The 21,732-nt window shown below is 37.2% G+C and overlaps 1 protein-coding gene across 1 annotated transcript in view; it reads left to right on the top strand.

The window, feature by feature from the left end:
- The first annotated feature begins 1,215 nt into the window (after positions 1 to 1,215).
- The window catches only part of LUZP2 (leucine zipper protein 2), a 398,937-nt gene continuing 378,420 nt past the window's right edge, over positions 1,216 to 21,732 (top strand). Inside the window, exon 1 of the mRNA XM_056106656.1 lies at positions 1,216 to 1,588. Coding sequence (XP_055962631.1) covers positions 1,527 to 1,588 — 62 coding nt within the window. The 5' untranslated portion in view covers positions 1,216 to 1,526. The remainder of the gene's footprint in view (positions 1,589 to 21,732) is intronic.

The following is a 21,732-nucleotide window of genomic DNA, read 5'->3' as shown; positions in this document are numbered from 1 at the left end:
AAATATATGCTCTAGATAGTGGTTCCTAAATGACATTTGACCTTTATAAGGTCTTTAGTGCATTTTAAACTATTGAAAATAAACTCTGTATTAATCACTGAACTAGTTGGACAGATTATGATGTTCCAGGCAACAGTAGTGTATTTAAAATTTAGAAGAGAAAGAAAAGCAAGGGACTCTGTTAAAAAAATATAAAACCAGTTATTATTTGATCTTTAGTTTCTTCTCTAGAGAACTGTCTTTATTTACATGATAGTTTTTCTAAAAATTGTAAAAAGAAAGTATCATGAAGAAGTGCTCTATCAAAAAATTAAAGGATACTTTGTTAGAACGCAATTTAAAAACTACCATGTTTTAAAGACCAATAGAATTAAACATCTCAGTAAATGTAGTAAGCTCTGTTCTTCAGAATAGGTTTTTGCAAACAAAACAAAACAAAACAAAACAAAACACTTTTATTACGGTAATGTCATCCCAGATTTTTTTTTCTTTTAATCAAAGGTGTCTTGATAACAGCTATACTTTATCCGAAATCTGCAAAATGCAGAAAAGGAAATTAACATGAAAGTATTTGCCTTTCAAATAACCCCACTCGGAGCTGATTACTGATAACATCTTGATACATTTTCCAGCTAAGTTTCCTCACCTGAGGAAAAGGACCCTGTTAGGAAGAGTGAACTTGGGGGCAGACGGCTTGAAGCACACTGCCAGATGCTGGAACAGGCAGACTAAAAAAAAAAGAAAAAAAAAAGAGGAAGATCAGAAATCTTCAGAGCCCAGAAGCAGCAGACGTCTGAAGGGTCCCGCAAGCGCTTTGGATTCCCTGTTTGCAGACTAAGAAGCTTGCGGTGGCATGGAGGGTTTACAATCCATTTCTGGACGCTGCTCCTGCCCGCGGAGCTTCTGTTCCTCATCTAGCACATCTCTGTGCATCGCTAATTAGAATCGCGCTGGAAACGCTCGCGAGCGGGGGGGTCCTCCAACCCTTGGTTCATCGCAGGGGACACCTGCCTGCGACTCCAAGCTTCTGCAAGCCGTTCCCAGCGAAGTCGGTGCCACCACCTCCCGCCGAGGGCACCGGTTCAATCACAGGCGGATTCGGGTTCGCGCCGAGCGGCCGCCCCGCCCCGCTCATCCCCCCCACATCCCCCCGAACCGCTCCGCCCGGAGCAGCGGGAATCGGTCCCCGGCGCAGCCCAGTGACCGGAGCGCGCGGGGCCATCTCCGGGAACACCCCTCCCAGCCCGAGTGACCGACCAGGCGCCCTCCGGGTTCGGGAGCCGCGGGGCCGAACGATCCGGGGCAGGGCTCGCCTCGCCAGTGACATCACTCCAGAAGCTACTCTCCGCTCTCGGCGCCTGCCTTCGCGAGGCGTCAGTCCGTTTGTCCGTTCCCTTCCGTCCACTGCAGGAAAGGAGGGCTTCGTCGCCGAGCAGGGACAGAGCCGGGCACCGAGGAAACGCCGGACCTGGAGGAGGAGGGAGAGTGAAGGCAGCGAGGGAAGGAGGACCCCGGCAGGCGACAGCATGAAATTCAGCCCAGCACACTATTTGCTGCCTCTCCTGCCCGCGCTGGTCCTCAGCACCAGGTGAGTCCAGGAGCGAGAGCGAGTCGAGCTAAGGGGGTGCGGGTGTGTGTGTGTGTGGGGGGGGGGGGTAGGGTTTGAACCTCCTCCCCGTCGCCGGTGGGGGGCTAAGGAAAATCACTTTATCTGGTTGCACCTACCTCCGCGTCTAAGTTAGAGGGGGTCTTTGGTGGTGCTTAAAAATCTTTGCGGGAGAGTGGAAATCTCTGCTAGTTGTCCCAGCTTTTGCAGAAAGTCTCCACCTAGAACTGTCCCTTTCAAAGACGTGAGCACGTTTCTCTAGAGTCCTAGTAGGAGCAAACAGAGACCACGGGGGTAACTGACTAAAAGGAGAAAGGAAACTGACAAAGGCTGGGCTCATGCTCAGGATAAGTGCTTCATTCCTGTGGTCTTCATAACACCTGGACGTTATCTCTCCCCATCTCATCCCCGAAGAAAAGTGTGTCTGATTTGCAGGGACTAGGAACCAAAGAGAAATGAGTAATCCTAGAAGATGATAAACCTAACACAAAAGTCCTGGACTTGTTAAATGGCCTCTTTTGCATTCTGAGGTCTTGAGTAGGCTTAGTGATAAGGGTTTTCATTTGACTGTCTTCAAACAGGTCTAATTCAACAGCACACCAGGCGATTAAAAGTTAGAAGGCACTCTCAGTGCTGATGTAGAGATTCTAGTCAGAAACAATTAAGCACTGTACTCCGTCACTGACCATAGATGGGACTTTAAATCTCAGTACAGAGGAGCTATTTTTGGTTGAGTTTTCAAATGCTGTGACTGAAAGGAGTTTTGTGACTCCCCTCTGTTGATCAAGTCCCAAAGTTGGTGATGGCCTTGCATTCTTCTGCAAGAGCAGCACAAAGGTAGATTGTTTCCTTGCCCAGGACTGTCCCTTTATTCTGTATGTCCTTAAACATAATATTGGCAGCAACTTCTTTCCTCTTGGCCACTTTAAAATAAATAACCCACACAGGATGAGGATCTTTTCAAATCTATGTGAATAAAATCATTATCTGATTGTGCATCTGATGGAAATGAGAAGGGAAAATGGGGGTTGGATTCTGAATTCTGAAGTTCAGAAGAATGAAGAAAACACACACATTATTAAAAATCAAGAGAACAGAATTCTTGATTACATTTCTTACCTATTCACATGCTTTCAGATTCTTGTAATTCAGCTTTCCTCTTAGGAAAGACCAATTTAACACCAGTAGTTGGTCAACTTAGTTTTGTCATGCCTCACAAAACCCAGGTGACTTCCGCAAGATAAAAATGGAATGTGAGTTTATTTACTCATTTATTTTTATTCTCTAAGGTTTTCTTGTCATTTCAGTTCACTTAACTTACCTGGTTTTAAAGAATCATTTCATTCCCAGCATTAAACTAACTTACTCCAATTAGAAAATCCATGTTAATATTTGTGCTGAAGTCTGAAACAATTCACTGCAACTTATTAATCACATTTATTGTTTGATGTGCCTTTCTATCTTTTCTAAACTTATTTTTTTATTCTTCTAGGAAAGGGAAATCTTTTAGGTAGGACACTTAAATGGATGCCTGACAACGTAATGTATAAAATAATAAAATAATAATTTTTAGGCAGTGACACCCTGGCCAGAACAACTCTTTAAAAAAAAAACATTTCTAGTATTTTAAAAGCACATTTTTCACTTTCTGGATGTTATAATTTAAAAGTTACCAGAAAACTCTATAGTCTCTAGGTTGCAAAATTTATTGTGATTATGCAATGAAGACAGCCATCATATTCACTTTTATGACAATGTTAATATTTAATAGGGATAAGATATTCAACAAATCAAAACATAAAAGTGGAATGTCATTCCTCATTTGCTTTAGGTTTTAAACTTCTATTTGAAGTGTGACATAACTTCTTTAAATTTTCTTGCTTACAAACTAAACAGAAGGAGTGCAGTGGAGTTAAAAAGGGGAAAGTTTTATAATATGATATATCTGATTAGTGTGATTACTCTGTAGTTATTTGATTTACTATATACCAAGATTACCCGTGGCAGCAAGTTTGAAAATGGATATGTTAGCATGATATGTTCTTTTTCAAGATGAGATTGGTTTAGTGGACACCAGCAAAAGAACATTTTCTTTGCGATATGTTAAAACTATATAATAATATATTATAAATAATATAATTATTTCAAAAGTTTATAGCCATGTGATTAATATGCAGGTTATAGCCTAAATTGAACACATGGTGAAGGAAGTTTTATTAGAACAGGTGAGCTTTTTGTTTTGCTGAGAAAAAAATATTTGTGGCTCAGCCATCAGCACCTGTGACAATGAGTTTTAAACCAAAGACTTCTGCTACCTTAGTCAGAATGGCCCAACTATAAAGCAAATAACAATTCATATGTTTAGACAACTTTTGTAGAGGGAAGCAGTAACTGCGTAGACTTTGACTTATATGACTTATTTTTTATTGTCAAAGTCATTGCAAATGTTTGAGAACTGTAGCTCTGAAACTCCTGATGCAAAAGTTTATAAATGTCAGCATCTCTCACTTTCTATGGCCTTTGCTCTTTAACACCTTGCTGTTTTGGGTCTAATGTTCAGCTGGACTTTAAAGTAAAGGGATATATCCACTAAAAACCACACCTAGAGGAAGATAATAACCATATAATCAAATGAATTCTAAAGCGATCAAAGAAAGATTATTTTATAGATATTGGCTCTCTATATTATCCTGTTCCTTTCCTCATAATTTTGTAGCAATTTTAGAGTCTATAGCAAAAAATTCCATGATTTTCACCATAGAGAACATTATTTCACCTCCAGACTTACATTATCCCCAAAGAAAGGTAAATATTCACTTTAACTATAGCCAGAAATTGTTCTCAGTTACATTGGAAAATCCCAGAGGGTTTTTTTAATAGCTGTATAATTCTTAACTTTATTTTCCTCTCTTTAGAAAGTTCATATACATTTGAAAATCAACTTAGTATTATAAAGTCTGTAATACAGCATTTAATTTAACCTATATACAAATAACTGTGGTAAAAAAAATCAAGTCTATGTATAAGCTTAATAGCTTAAGAGTAAAATGACTGTACTTTTTAAATACTTTTATTCTGCACAGCTTTTTTATTGCTTTCTGAAGTTGCCAGCCATTCACTTCTGAAAGAAGTAGTGTAGATACTGAAAAGAATAGTAGGGTGGAAAAAATCTTTCAGAAGTTCTTGGTGAAAAAGGGACCCACGGAGTGCTGGAGAAGGCTTCTGCTTTAGTCTGCTGAACCTCTGTTTCTTTATACTGCAATTCCACTCTTGATTCCACTGGTTTATTGAGCTTTAAATGACTAAATGGGGAGAGAAGCATGGCAGGGGAGAAGTGAAGGTCTACTGACTTCTGGTGGTTTTTCAGCAAGCAAGAACTTTAAGCAGATGTTCCGTCGTAGTCCTCCCAACAGGCATCACCTTAGAAGTGTCTCCTGAGCCCTCTCTGATCGGCGGGTGTGCCATATGTTTACTTTGAATCTTTCTTTTTGATGACACTAGGCATTTGAAGATGCTCCAGGCTCTTTTTGTTAAGTTGGTTACCTAACTTCAGAGTTGACTTGATGTATAGGATAAGAGAATATAAGAATCACAACCATAACTAAACACCAAATAATGTTAAATTGAAGCATATAAATTTAGTGTTGGAAAGGTCTTTATGTTCCCCAGATGGGTTTTGAGATAATGTGCTTCTCCATGTTCTATGTAATTTGAGTCTTGCAACATTGAATCCTACATATACTTTTATGATAAGAATTGCAGCATTCGGTGTAATTAAGAGTAGAATGAGTCTGAAGAGCATTTAAGAACATTTATGATCACTCTTAAAAACATTTAAGATCACCATTCAGAGAAATCTCTTTTGTAGACTAAGAAGATATTGACTTTTTTTTTAATTTTCAAATTTTAATTCCGGGCCTCAGTGACCTTTCACTAATAGTACTTTCTTACAAGACTTATTTGGGGTGGAAAGCATACCTGGGGGTGCTCAAGAAATCAAGGCTTTATCCTAACTTTGTTTATACTTCTGGCTCTTAGGACCATTTGAGATCAAACTAGAATCAGCTGTGTGCAATGTTAGGCCATTAACCCCTGTGATATCTCCTTGGCCCTTAAGTCTTACATGAAGGGTATCTTTAGAGTTTAACTTTTCCCAATGATTAAAGAAAAGAGGACTTTAAAACAAATTCTCACTGTACAATGATCCCAGACCATATTTCATAAGTTGAAAGAATGAAATTGATATAGCAACTAGAAGTAGAAGTCACTGAAATTCCAGAGAGGTGTGTGGCTCTAAAGAAATGTTTTCTTATAAGAATGCCATAATGATGGGTGCACCCATTTTTGACTCATGACTTCTAGGGGAAAAGCCCATTAATAGTAGTGTTAAATAAATCATCCTGATTAAACAGAATATATTTAATATTCTTTCCTTCTTCGAAAGAAAAAAATTCCACTCAGGGTCCAGGAAATAGTTAAAGAAGATTGTTAAAGAAATCAGGGGTTAAAGTGCTATAATTTTTATGAGCCTGATCCTGGTTTGATTCCCAGCATCAAATGTTCTCCCTAGAATGTGGTGTGGTCCTTATGGCTCCAAGTACATCAGGACCACATCCCTATTCCATAGCACTGAGTTGACCTGTTTAGCTGGCATTGAACTGCCACGAATGGTCCCCAGAACCTTTGAATCCACTTAGGAGACCTCCCAAAATAAAAAGCAAAAAAAATCTATGGAGACCTTCATTTATTATCTTTCAAGATATATTCATTATTTTCATTACTAACCATCTATAGTGTTCCTGCAGTGGGTCAGTTATTGAGTCAATAAAGTAATTTATTTTATAAATGCATATTTCCATACTTTAGTCATATAATTAATACGTATAAGACAGGAGTGGCCAAATAATTTTTAAAATTACAGTGTAAATATCGATGAGTGAACAGTAACAGCAAAGGAGTATCATAAATAAGATCTGCTTTCCAAGAAGAATGAGAGGAATTTTATTCTTTATTACATTTACAATCAAATTTACTTTCTATGTGAACTCAGATAAGTTGGATTTCCTCTATCTCAGTTTCTCTTGTATGAAAAGGAGCTCTTCATGGAAATCACCCGATATGGTGATGGTTAGGACAAAATGAGTTCATCCAGGAATAGAACCTACCAAAGTCTGTGCAGTTGAGTAAATGGTCAAGAATAATTTTCTTGTTCAATCATTAATTTGTTAGAATAAATAAATCATTTAATACAAATAATAAGAACCATATTAATAAAGAGGATACAAATTAATAAGAACCATTGTTAGAAAAATTGCAAGAAAAATTAATAAAAGAAATAAAATATGACACAGGAATAAAGAAATGGTAGAAATAATAAGGGGTACCTGGCGATGATACTGTTTATTTTCAAAGTGTTTTGATGGCAAAATGCCTAAAAAAGCAGGGTGTCCTAAGATGGAAACTAAGAAAAGATGGAATATTTAATTTAATCATATAGAATTTGATTTAGTACAGAAGTATATATTTTGCTACTTAACTTTATGTCAATTTAAATTTAATTGCATTACAGAGCATTACTCATAGTGCCAAATCAAAGTCATGAGTACAGGTTTCAATGAATAAAAAACTATGCTTTCAAACCCCATAGGCCTAATTGGCACAAAATTTTCTACTATTGTATTTTATTTTCTATCTGTGAATAGATTTTATGCCTAACAATCTGTTCAATTTATAATTATTTATAAAACTTAAGAAAGTTAGCACTGAGCTCTAAGGGTTTTTTTTTCATAAGAAAAACAATTGAGAACCACAGATACAGAAATGCACAGATTACTTGTTTTAAGAATTGTCACCTAAAATGGATGTTACAGTAAGCAATTTTTGAAAATAACTTGAGATAGTGCTGTTTCATAAACTTGTCATCAGCATGCCATGATATTCTGATCATAAATTAAAATAGCTATGTTTTACCTATTGTGGCTTATGTGAATGTGTGCTGACATAATCCCAATCAAGTTGATCATAGTATGACTTTCTCCTAAGAGGAATTAGAGATATAAGAAAATGTTATGTCTTGTATCTCCAGAGTAAAGGGTGAACATAGCTCAGAGAAAAGGCATATGTTTAGTGGGATATTTAAAACTTTTTGTGTGAATATAGGAGGCTGAGAAATATCAAGAGCAAACCATTTCATTCACACACAAACTGAAGGTCAACCCCGTAAACAGAGTGCTCTGAGAATGCTTTCATAAACACTGGGAGACCTCATTATACCATAGGTAGTGATTGCACTGCAATTATGCCTGACTTGTTTGGTGGTGCTTTTGAGTATTTTAATCTCTTTGAGTATACTATAAGGAGTCTGTTACTAGAAAACATGCTGTGAATACAAAATTGTGCTTTAGTCCAAAGACCTTTATCTTAGAGGTGAGAATCAAGGTAAAGAATGACAGAGACTTTTCTAAAATACACAAAAGAAATCAAGACCAGAACCCACAAGTTTCCACAGTGCTTTTCTGCTCCATCATAAGACTACATTGCAGGACCTAGGTCTTCTTTAATAAGGCCACATTTGCATAGTTGATGCCTAAAAAAATATTCATATCTTTTCTAGTTGTAGTGGAGGATAAAGTAAGTTTAGAATGAATTCTCTGCCTCCATAGAATTTTGATACGCTATAAAGTTAAAGGGAGTGACAGAGTAGAGCACCATTACTATGCCTGCATTTTTTGTTGTGAGATGACCTACCAAAAAAAGAGACCGCATCATTTTTCAAACCGAAAGCAGTTTGTCTACAGTTTGCCTCTTGAAAGATACATCTCTAATAGTTCCTGCTAATCTTTTCTGTAAGGTGACATTTTTGGTGCTTTTGGAATGTTTTCAATGAAATTCTATCCTATAAATGCAGTCCCTGGGTAAATATGTGCTTGTGTATATTCTACCTCTAAAAAATACTTTCTGTGGTTATGTGGGAGCTAGCTCACAAAATATTGAGCTATCACACATCCAGTAACATAGTATATATTAAGCATGTTATTCGTTTTACATATATTTACACTTTGATCATAGTTTCCAAGTAGTTACTGCTATTTAACACTTGAGGGTGGGGTGCTCATGACTTTTATCTTGCATGCATATGTCACAAGTGCTATGTTTTGTTTAGGCTTCTTACCTATTGTTTAAAAGATTTCTCATCTCTAAGTTAGAAAATAATGTTGAATATTTTGGATTACTAGGATTGAAGAAAATGAAACCTATAGTTTTATCTTGCAACATACCTTTGCATTATCTCAGGTAAAATGAAGACATGCTACCTATTAGTATACATACATATGTAATTGGTATAGTTTTATATTGGCACATCATCCAAATAGGATTTAATTTTATTATTTTATTTAAAAATCAAAATAATGCAATTTGTGAATGAATTTTAAGTCTTTTACTAGTACAATTAATCAAATGGGCAGAACTGGGGAAGGAACTGAGTCTAGTGAATGATTCTAAGGTTTGAAAAAAATAGTAGAAGAGAAAGCACTCATTAGCTTGTGGACTTCCTGTGAAGCCCTTGTGACTGGTGTAAGATGTTGGCAAAAGAGTAATGCAGATTCCGGCCAGTCTACATCACATGTTATAAAACAGACGAATTTCTGTGAATCCTTTAGTTCTATGATCAGGATGATTATAAAAGTTTCTAATTTTCTATACTTCAGAATGGTTTAAAGTATACTCTGAATTTCTCAATGACTATCTTATCAATTTATTATTATTTTAATATTTTGTTAATGAAAGGATTAGAGAGATTCTACCCTACCAGAATATACAATTATCTCAAAAGAGCAGTCTTAAGTAAAGGATATTGTGTCATATTAGTTCATTTGAGACAAGTGCTAGTGAAGAGCTTTTGGAGCTCAGCCCTTTTCTCTTTTAGTATAGATTTAAAAAAAAATAAGTAATGCATTTATTCTTCAAGCTCATGCAAATAATTTAAGGGAGCGATAGCACAGCGGCAGGGCGTTTGCCCTACAAGCAGCCAACATGGCCGACCCGAGTTTGATTCCTCCACCCCCTCTCGGAGAGCCCGGCAAGCTACCAAGAGTATCTCGCCCGCACGGTAAAGACTGGCAAGCTAACCGTGACGTATTCAATATGCCAAACACAGTAACAACAAGTCTCATGATGGAGACGTTACTGGGCCCGCTCAAGCAAATCGATGAACAACGGGAGGACCGTGACCGTGATATGAAAGACAAGGTTTTTTTTGTTTTTTGTTTTGTTTTTGCTTTTTGCGTCATACCCAGCAATGCACAAGGGTTACTCCTGGCTCTGCACTCAGGAATTATTCCTGGTGGTGCTCAGGGGACCATATGGGATGCTGGAAATCGAACCTGCGTCGGCTGCGTGCAAGGCAAACACCCTACCCGCTGTGCTATTGCTCCAGCTCCTGAAAGACAAGTTTGCATCACTTAACAAAATACCAATTAGGAAAAGATATCTAAACACCTACTGTATCCTTCAGAAAAAAATAGGGAGTCAGTATTAGCTAATCAAACTTTTATTTAGATCAGTGAGTTTCCAAATATATTGTTAATTTGGTCAAGTATCAGATATAAATGCTAAAATGAAATACCTCATGACATAAATTTGCCAAATTTTATTTTATAGATGTGAAAAACAACAGAGTCATTAAATTTCTTAAAAATTATCACAAAATAAAACTAAGACAAAATCTAAAACCAAGTACTGAGCAACAAAAATGTCCTTAGAAAACATAAAAGCTGAGGTATTCCTGGAACTACACTTCCATTAGTAAACAGAAGATGGCGATCTTATGTATGAAGAACAGTGCAGTCATACTTTTACAGATTTAACCCATTTACAGACTGATCTAATCATTTTTAAAATTGATATCTAAAAAAATTGGCAATATTTCATAACAAAATAATATCTATAAACACATACATGTATAGACTTGTACATATATGCAAAATATAGGTGATATTGTATATGTTATTTGTAAATTACACACATGTGTGTGCTGGAACCATATCACAGCGGGTATAGGGTTTGCCTTGCACATGGCCGACCCAGCCAACCCAGGTTCAATTTCTCTGCCTGTCTCAGAGAGCCCAGCAAGCTACTGAGAGTATCTCGCCTGCATGGCAAAGCCTGGCAAGCTCCCTGTACAAGTCTCACAATGGAGACATTACCCGGCCCATTTGAACAAATCGATGAACAACGGGAGGACAGTGAGACAGTGCTACGCACATGTGTATGTCACATAGATATTATGCAGTTTTTGAGAACTTATTCTCAAAAATAATCTTTACTAACATATCACTGTTAGTGTGAATTCATTCATCACTACAGTGTTTACTGTTTGTTTTCCTTTCTTAATGAAATCAAATCTGGAAATGTAATAATGTACCTTTTCTCTACATACATTTTTACAAATGTGCTATTAACTAAAATATTTCTTTAGGACCTTAAAATGAGGATAAGCATCAAAGAAGAATCTGTAATGTTAGCTGACATTTTTATAGGATTTAAATTTTAATTGCCATATTTATATGACTTTATACTTTTACAACACCCCAGATTGATATATAAATAATCCCTTTTTATAGATGAGAAGACTGTTATTAATGGCAGCTAGAGATCCCAACCCCAGTATTCTGAGTTTTCCCTAGAAAACTTTAAAAGTGTAGTTCTCTGTGATGGGTATGGTACAAAATTAGTTTCTTGCTTTAGTTTAGCCTACAAATTACACTCTGATGATATTTTATAGCACCAGCATTTATTTATGCTTGAATCTTTTATTGCTGGGAGGGGCTTTCATTTTTTGAAAATGTTCATGTGTTGAGGCAGTTTTCTCCAGGGGAAAAAATAAGTTGAAGAAAATTCTCTGTGTAGGTTTGAACTAAAAATATTGGCCTCGTTTTTATAACAAATTGATTAATATGTTGGATCCTGGATATGAATGTGAGCAGGGAAAGAGATGAAGTCAAGATAACACCAGAATCAAAGAAAGAGATGCGATGGGTGACACCGACTGAGAGACCAAATAGTGATAGTATAAATACTGATAACCTTCTAGAATTCAACATTTCAGGTTTTAGTTGGTCTTTAATTTCTATTTGGGACCTAATAATTACATAATAAATATAAATGTATAAATCAAATTTCTAAAATGCCAAGTAATGTATCAGAAATAATTCTAAAATCAAGAGAAGGGGTGGCCAGGAAAAACAGTAGTTCATTACAAGCTTTTCTGCTACTGTATCATCAGCCTTTTCATAAAGATAAGTTCATTGTGATCATGAGGTTAGCTACTTTCTAGGAAATTGCAGAATAAATTAAAAGAATAATTAGAGAGATATTCTTGCGCTTGTTTTGGGATAGCACCCACTGTGCTTGGAAGTTGCTATGAGTAGTACCTATAGGGAAGGGTTTGCAGAATCTAACCTGGCTATTGCAGGTAAAGCATAGTAAAATTGTATAGATAGTTCCTGCATTTTGAACTATCTTCCAGGATGCCAGTAAAGAGGTGGTCATTTCAAGTATCTTCACTACTATTCTTTGACACAAATAAAAATGTGAAAAATCTACAATGAAGGGCCAAGAAGATAACCCAAATTGGTAGAGCACGCATCTAATGTGTATGGATTATATACACATGGAGTATCTAATATTAGACCAGGAGTCTAATTCCATTAAATGAGAGTTTCATCCCATCACTGTCTGATCCAGATCACTGCCAGATGACCCTTTTGGAACCTGAGAATATCCAGGTTGGTCCTCAGGACTGCTAACCTTAATTTGGCAGTAGACCAACTACTGAATCATCATTCCCATATAGCCAGGCCAAGTGTCAAAGGGAAAAAAAGGAAAACCTCTGTTCATCTTTATATAAAATACCACCTGTATATAAAATAATTCACACTGACCATTTCTTTCTTGGTCCTTTATAATACTTTCTCATAATTTTCAACATTAGATTTTATATAATAAATATGGCTTAACTTGTAAAAATGGGTTTCTAGTTTTTCTTTAATTTTTTTCTATATGCATGCTTTTACTCACAGTTTCTTCTTCATTATTTTATACTTTAAAAAAATAGATATTTGCTAATAACATAACTTTTTCAGTTGATGGAGGCAAATTGATATCCCAAATTTAATGGCAAAAGAATGAGTTGTATCTGTTGATTTTTTTTCATTTTACAAAAGATTTAATCATGAATCACATGCAGATTCTATAATTACAAGATGGTCTTAGTCATGATCATATATGTAGTTGCACTGTTCTCCCCTTGTTCATCTATTTGCTTGAGCGGGCCCAGTAAGGTCTCCATTGTGAGCCTTCTTGTTACTGTGTTTGGCATATCGGATATGTCACAGGTAGCTTGCCAGGCTTTACCGTGAGGGCGAGATATTCTCTGTAACTTGCCATGCTCTCTGAGAGGGGCGGAGGAATCGAACCTGGGTCAGCGGGTTGGCCGTGTTCAAGGCAAATGCCCTACCTGCTGTAGTTATAGTTAATAAAGTTTAACTTTTCTTTCTTAATGTAGCAACGAATTGAAATAAATTGGTAAGATTTACATACATCAACAACTATGTTTTAAAGCACTTTGAGATATTAGAAGAGCATAAATTTCTCATCATGAAATTTTCCTATAAATGGATGGACATGGAGAGTATCATGCTGAGTGAAATGAGTCAGAAGGAGAGGGACAGATATAGAATGACTGCATTCTCTTGTAGCATATAAATACATATATATAGTAGAAGACTAATATCCATGGCCAGATAAAACAGGGATTAGGAGGATTGGTCAGTGGTTGGATTTAACCACAGGTGCATGTGGGGCTGAGGGTAGGTAAAGTAGAGAAAGGACTGGTATGATAATAATAGCTGGGAATGATCACACAGTACAAGAACTGAGTGTTAAAAGTACGTAAAGGGATATTCTTGATAACCTTTCAGTATCAATATTGCAAACCAAAATGCTCAAGTAAAAAGGGGGGGGGGGAGAGAGAGAGAGAGAGAGAGAGAGAGAGAGAGAGAGAGAGAGAGAGAGAGAGAGAGACAGGCTCCTGTCACTGAGACATGCAGGGGTGGGGGATGATGGGAGGGAATCTGGGGACACTGGTGCTGGGAATGTAAACTGGTGGAGGAATGAGTGTTGGAGTACGATACGACTGAAATCCAATCATGAACAGCTTTGTAAGGGTCTGTCTCACAGTGATTCGATAAATAAGTTAAAATTGAAAAATAAATAAAGTCAAATGACATATACAATTAAAAAAGAGAAAAGCATAAATGTCTCAAAAGCCACTTTTTTAGGTTGGTTTTGGGGCACATCTGTTAGTGGTAACAGCTTGCTCTTAGCTGTACACTCAGGGATCACTTCTTAGCCTTAGCAGTGCTCAGGAGACAATATGAAGTATCAAAGATGGAACCTGGGTCTGCCATGTGCAAGGCAAATACCCTACTCACTGTATTATTGCTTCAGCCCCTCAAAAGTAATTCTGAACATTTTTATGCCTTATCTTTCTTTCCATTGTTTCAAATATAAACAATGCCTTCTCTCTTTTCCTTCCTCTTTCTTTCCATCCTTCTGTCACTTTTCTTTTCTTTTACTTTTTTTTTTCCTTTGAAATCTGCTCTGGACCTACAAACTATAGGACATGATCATTTGTCCCATTGTTCCTTTCCTTTCATCATTCTTTACAGTTACAGTAAGTTGCAGGGCAAGATTTGGACCCTGGACCAAAAACTCTTAAGTATGGCTTGTCCCGCATAAAATCAATTTTATGATATCACCAGTAACAAGTAAACACTAAATTTTGGTATAAGTAAATAAATTTCACTTTCAGGAAATCACTCAGCTTTCAGATGCTGAGTGCAGAGGTTGTTTATTCTAGAGAAGGGATGAAATGATGATAGGTTTGGGAAATTAGGTGTCCAGCACAGAATGCTATATGGAAAACCAAGTGAGAGAGGAAGTGATGTGTCCAACCTTAGTATATTCTCCAAGTAAAGTCAGGATTGCTTGAGTTCTTTTTAGAATATGGAGCACATCTGGGGATAGAAATAAACCTTTGGAAAAGACTATTTTAAAAGCAATGTGGTGAGCATTGTAGCCATAAACACCAGTGGTATAGCACTGGGATTCATTCAACTTGAGTTTGTGGCAGAGTCTAGATTGTTGATAGGAAAGTCCTCTCTGAATGTAAAGAGTGACTGCTTCCTGTTAGAAAGTTTTTCTGGCATTGAAAAGTACATGAAAGACACATTGGCAGGAAGGGGAGATACTTCAAAATGCTGATTCCCTTATTCTCATTCAAATTGAGTGTAGAAAGGAGAAAGCATTCAGAGTATTTAAGCTTGACTTACACGTGAGTGACACTGAATGAAAATAAGTTTCTATATCTTGTTCATCTCTGTATCATTCCAATTTTTTTCTTCTTCATATCACAGATGAGCAGAGAAGGAAAGTAACTCTAAGGATCTATAAAATGGCATGAGGAAGGAAGTCATACTGTAGTATTTAAGGAAAACACACAGTAAGATCATGATTTGCATTCTTTGAGTCTGACTCTCAACTGAATGTCCTCAATTTGTATTGTAAAGGGCAGATTTTGTGTCATCATTATATGAAAACAATTGTATGCATGCTGTTTATGTAAAGAAAGTTTATCATAAATCTGTGGTTAGATTTTGAGTCCCTTTCGGGGTGGGGGTCTGGTGTGAATATCTTTGAACAGAAGATGAGGTAAGATGATATAGAACTGTTACATAAAACCAATTACCATTTGATTTAAAAATATTTCTCTGCACTTATATTGAAGATACAGTGCTATTGCAATTAGCCCCTTAGATGAGAACATTACTACTTAAGTCACCTAGTTCATGGAAAGTTCAACTTACAAAATTAAGAAATGTAAGAGACAAATTCAAGTTTTTTTAAGGTTTGGGAATAAAACAACAAATGACCGTGAAGTCAGAAGACCTAAGGAGAATAGTGATCTATTATTAGCTGTACCTAAATTGCTGTGGACAATCACTGTTATTAAGACTTTTCTGCTGTCTTGAGCATTGAATATTTCAAGTGAACTGGGAGGTCAATTGTTTGTTCTTTCTTCAAATATCTGGACAAAATGTAGAGCCAGGAAATTTGTTATAAATTCTGAAAATTAACCCAATTAACCCAGAGCCTCTGTTGTAAGGGCTATACAATCCTCCAAAATTTTATTATATTTTCTGGAGCTAATTATGGAATCAGCACTGTGCCCAGAATTCAAAGTGTGTGAGAGAAGAGAAAATTAGTGATCCTTATGTCAGAGAGGTCACCTATTTTTTTTTAACTTATTCTCTTTCTATGGGATAGGTTTATTTCACTGAACCCAAAGACTCCCAGCTATAAATGACAAATTTGGCAACTAGGAAGTTTAATACTTGGCAATGGGTTGGGTTTTAATGGAAATTAGTGATATGTAAATTAAATCAACTGATATTTATTAAGAGCTTTATATATGCCAGAAAACCAAGTTAAGTGTTTGGAATCCTAGGTGCATAAGAAATTAATGCTTAATGAATATGAGGGAGATAAAATGTCCAAACAGAAGAGTTAAATTTCTTCAGCTATAGGATTATAGAGCTATGTAGAAGATGCCCCTAAAGTAAGTGACATTTCTAGGAGATTCAATCAGATCAAAATGCATTCCATGGAATAATGAAGTTATAAAATTAATTTATAAATATATGGACATGGATGGTGAATATCATACTGAGTGAAATGAGTCAGAAGGAGAAAGACAAACATAGAATGAGTGCATTGATTTGTGGTCTATATTAAAAAAATAGTATGAGTCTACTACCCAAAGACAATAGAAATAAGTGCCAAGAGGATTGGTCCACAGTTGGAAGCCTGCCTCGAGTTCTGGGGTAGAATTTAGTTGGAATAAAGAAGGGACCACTATGACAGTAATAGTTGGAAATGATGAATCTGGGTAAGAACTATGTGCTGAAAGATGTAAGGAAACAACAAACATGAAAACTTCTCAGTACCTGTATTGCAATCCAGAATGATCACACTCAGTGGGAGGCATGGGTGGGGGTGGGGGGAGGGAGAGATAGATAGATAGAGACAGACAGACGTTCAGAGATATAAAGAGAGAGAGAAAGAGAGATTTTTTTGTACTTCTATGAAAAGAAAACGTGATAAATATTTGCATGATTGTTGAATTTTATAAAGATTATTATAAAATTCTTTATGTATAAGCTTAAAATTTTAATAAGTCTCTCAATAATTATTGGAATTTTTACCAAATTGAAAGGGGCTTGAATATATAACCTTATATTTCACGTTCCCCTCTATTCAACTATATTTTGCCACACAGTGGGGTGTAAAGAATGTGTATGTTGAAATAAATTCTATTTATATAGCCATGGAATCTGGATCAGACAAGATTAAAGAACCTGAATGTTTTGAGTTGTAGTAATTAAATTATTTAGAACAAGAAAATTTTATCAGTCTCCAAATATATATCGTCTGTTTAATGAGAAGTATAAATATAATGGTGTTAGATATTAATGTTTAATGATTGTTATTCATTTGCAGATAAATATTTGCAGGTATTTACATGATGATCATATCTGAAAATGTCATTTGTGTTGTTGCTATAATTTATTGAAAAGAAGATAGAGTGTTAGAACTCTGCATTTTCTCAATAATTACTTTTATATTTTTGTGATTTCTTTTTAATCACATATTTTTAATGAAGAAACTAAAGCTTAGGATAATTACAGATCTTCATATAATTCCCAAGAGATCAGTTTTCAAATAACATTTTTGTCTTTTAGCAGAAAGGTTGAAATCCTGAATTTTAACTTCATCCCTGTAAGTTTTAATTGGAAATAAAACTTTTTTTAGTAGTTATTATAGATTCCTATATATATGATTGAGTCATCAGAATAATGCCATGAATTAATCACACATATTCCTCTTACATAAAGAGCATCTGAATAGTAATAGATTAGTCACATTGCATTTCTTCTTTTGGTCAGTTTAAAAATGACTCCTTTTTTTTTAACAATACAAAAAATGTGATTTTAATCATTTTTAAATCAAAGGATATTATACAAATTATGATAATCTATAACAATATAGATGTTAGTTTTCTTTGTTTTGTTTTGTGGTCACATCCAGCAGTGTTCAGGGCTTATTTCTGACCGCATTCAGGAATCACTCCCAGTTGTCTAGGGGACCACATGGGGTGCCAGAGATTGAAACCTCATCAGCCATGTGCAAGGCAAAATCCCTACCTGCTGTACTATTGCTCCAGCCCCAGATTTTTTTTTTTTCATTAGTGAAACACCATGAGGCACAGTTGCAAACTTTCGTGCTTGGGTTTTAGTTATACAATGACCAAGTACCCGTCCCTCCACCAGTGCCCATTCTCCACCACCAATGAACCCAGAAGTCTCCAAATCTCCCATTTCCCCTCACCCCACCCCACTTCTATGGCTGGGCATTCCCTTTAGCACTCTTCCTTTCCTTTAGGGTGTTGTAGTTTGCAATAGAGGTATTGAGTGGCCATCGTGTTCAATCTATAGTCTACTTTCAGCATGCATCTCGCATCCCGAGCGAATCCTCCAAACACCCTTTACTTGATTTCCCTTCTCTGTCTGAGCTGCCTTTTCCTCCAGCATGTGCTGCTGGCTTCCAAGCCATGGAGCAGACCCCCTGGTACTTATCTCAACTCTTCTTGGGTGTTCATAAAAATGACTTCTTTTGTTTGCTTTTCATATACCTCAAACTGAATCATGTTTTCTCAGTTATAGTAATAGGTATATCTGATCTTCCTGCTGTTCAAAAATAATTATTGAATTAATGTTGAACAACTGAATTGCTTAGGGGTACAACTTCATGCCTTTTTATGTTACTATGTTACACACTACCAGCAGATGACACTGAAAATGAGTTTTTTGTACTTCATCTTCAAATGTTATTCAGGAGCGATAGCACAGCGGTAGGGCGTTTGCCTTGCACACAGCCAACATGGCCGACCCCCGTTCGATTCCTCCGCCCCTCTTGGAGAGCCTGGCAAACTACCGAGAGTATCTTGCCCGCACGGCAGAGCCTGGCAAGCTAACCATGATGTATTCGATATGCCAAACACCAGTAACAACAAAGTCTGCAATGGGTCCGGTCGAGCGAATTGATGAACAATGGGAGGGCAGTGACAGTGACTGACACTAAAATAGTTATATCTCTTCTTTTTTTTCTTAACTTTTTATTAGTGAATCACTGTGGGGTACAGTTACGGACTTACAAACTTTCGTGCTTGCATTTCAGTCATACAATGGTCGAATACCCCTCCCTCCACCAGTGTCCATTTTCCACCACCAGTGGTCCCAGCATCCCTCTCACTACCCCCGTCCCATCCCCCACCCCATCCCGCCTCCGTGGCAGGGCTTTCCCTTTTGTTCTCTTTCTCCTTTTGTGTGTTGTGGTTTGCAGTAGAGGTATTAAGTTGCCATCATGTTCGGTCTGTAGTCTACTTTCAGCCCGCATCTCCCATCCTGAGTGGGCCTTCCTAGAACCCTCTACTTGATGGTCCCTTCTCTGCCTTTTTCCCCAACATGCGAGGCTGGCTTCTAAGCTGTAGAGTAATCCTCATAGTCCTTATCTCTACTGTTCTTGGGTGTCAGTCTCCCATTCTGTTTGTTACTTTATATTCCACAAATGAGTGCAGTCCTATGTCTGTCCCTCTCTTTCTCATTTCACTTATCATGATACTCTCCATGTTGATCCACCTGGATAATAATGCGTCCATTATTCTCACTATGATATGTCTTGAAATGTTTTTACTAGGGTCTCTTTTAGCTGACACCATTAAGGCTCCTTGAATCTGGGTGCCTGCATGCTCCAGCTCTGGGAACTTTTCAGCAAAGATTTCCTTCAAATATCTATGCAAGTTTCATGACTTCATCTTTTCTATCTGCTGCATAGTATTCCATTGTGTAGATGTACCAAAGTTTCTTTGACCAGTCATCTCTACTTGGGCATTCGTTTTTTTTTTTTCCAAATTCCAACAACTGTAAACAGTGCTGCAATGAACATATGAGTGTAGATGTCATTTCTACTGTACTTTTTTGCATCTCTGGGATATATTCCCTTTTGGAAAATGTTCCATGTGCACTGGAAAAAATTGTGTATTTATTTTTGGGATGCAAAGCCCTGTATAGATTGATTTGCCCTCACTCTTCTATCTCTTTCTTCAATGCCAGTGTTTCCTTGCTGAGTTTTAATCTTGTTGGTCTATATCTAGGTGTGATAGGGCAGTTGAAATCTCCAACTACTATTGTGTTGCTAGCAATGTTCTTGTTAAAATCTGTTAGTAATTGTTTTAAGTACTTAGTTGGTCCCTCATTAGGTGAGTACACAGTTAGGACTGTGATTTATCTCTGCTGTACATATCCCTTGACTGTGATTTATCCCTGCTGTACATATCCCTTGATTATAAATATTGGCCTTTGCTGTCCCTTCTAATCGTTTTCAACCTGAAACTATGTTGTTGGATACTAGTATGGCCACCCGGCTTTTTTGAGGGAGTTGTTTGTTTTCAGCATTTTTTTCCATCTTTTGACTTTGAGTCTGTGTTTGCTCTGACTGTTCAGATGTGTTTCTTGTAGGCAGCAGAATGTTGGGTTTAGTTTCCGAATCCATTTTGCCACTCTGTGTCTCTTAATTGGTACATTTAGACCATTGACATTGAGGGGGAGTATTGTCATGGGGTTTTATGCCATCTTTCTGAAGGGATTTGTTGTGCTTATAGGTTTTTTTCTTGTCTTACAGTAGCCCCTTTAGTACTTTTAAGTTTGGTTTTGAATCTATGAAGTTCCTGAGCTGTTGTTTATCCATGAAATAGGGTATCGTTCCTTTGAGTTTGAGTGAGAGTTTAGCGTAATAAAGTTTTCTTTGGTGAGGCATTCATTTCATTGAGTGTTTTCACTATATCTCACCACTGCCTTTGGGCTTGGAGGGTTTCCTCTGATAGGTCTGCTAGAAATCTAAGGGGTGCTTCTTTGTATGTGATTTCCTTCTTTGACCTTGCTGCTTGCAGTATTGTGTCTCTATTCATTGTGTCCATTATTCTCACTATGATATGTCTTGGAATGTTTTTACTAGGGTCTCTTTTAGCTGGCACATTTAGGGCTCCTTAAATCTGGGTGCCTGCATGCTCCAGCTCTGGGAACTTTTCAGCAAAGATATTTTTAACTGTGGCTTTTTTCATTGGGGTTGTCTCCCTGTCCTTCTGGTACTCCGATGATTCTAATGTTGTTCCTCTTGAAATCATCCCCTGGGTTTCTGCTTTGCCTAAGAGCTAGTTTGCTATTTTGAGGTCTTTTTCTATTGCTTGTTGTTGCCTGTAAGCTTCCTGCAGCTTATGTTCAAGCTCGCTGATTCTGTCTTCGGCTGTGGCCATTCTACTATCGAGGGCACCCACTGAGTTTTTAATTTCATCCACCAAATCCTTTATTCGTGACAATTATTTTTGTAGCTTTTTTATTTTGGCTTTCATTTCTTCCTGTATTTTCTTGGCTGTCCATTCCATTGTTTCTTTCATGTCCTCCTTTAATTTACTGGATGTCTGTTGAACTGTTTCTTTGAGTTCATTGAACATCTTCAACATTTCATCTCTGGCTTCGTTATCAGAAAGATCGTATTTGTGGGTAATGTTTGTTGAGGCATCTGGACCCTTTTCATTATCTTCTACTCGTGGTGGGGATTTTCATTGTTTCTTCTTGTATTTGTAGTAGTATAGTGGTGGAACCTTCCAGTTCACTATCAGCATTGCCCTCTCTTAGAGGGAGAAAACTGGGTATGGCGTGGGGGTGGGCGGGATGGCATGGGAAGTTCGACATCTCAGGGTCTGAGAGAACATCTGGGGTGCAGCAGCAGGGGGAAATGGTGGCTTGGGTCTGATTAACTGACCTCAGAGAGGGAGAAAACCAGAAGCAGAGCTGGAGGATGGCATGGGGGTGGGCGGTATGGTGCTCAGGGAGATTGGGAGGCTCAGGGACTGAGAGCTATATTTCTTCTTTATGAGTGGAGTTCAT

The sequence above is a fragment of the Sorex fumeus genome, unplaced genomic scaffold (genome assembly GCF_029834395.1).
Source record: "Sorex fumeus unplaced genomic scaffold, SorFum_2.1 ptg000007l, whole genome shotgun sequence".
In the NCBI taxonomy this organism is placed as follows: Eukaryota; Metazoa; Chordata; class Mammalia; order Eulipotyphla; family Soricidae; genus Sorex; species Sorex fumeus.
The sequence above is the reverse complement of the archived record's forward strand: the minus strand, read 5'-3'. Positions and strand labels throughout refer to the sequence as shown.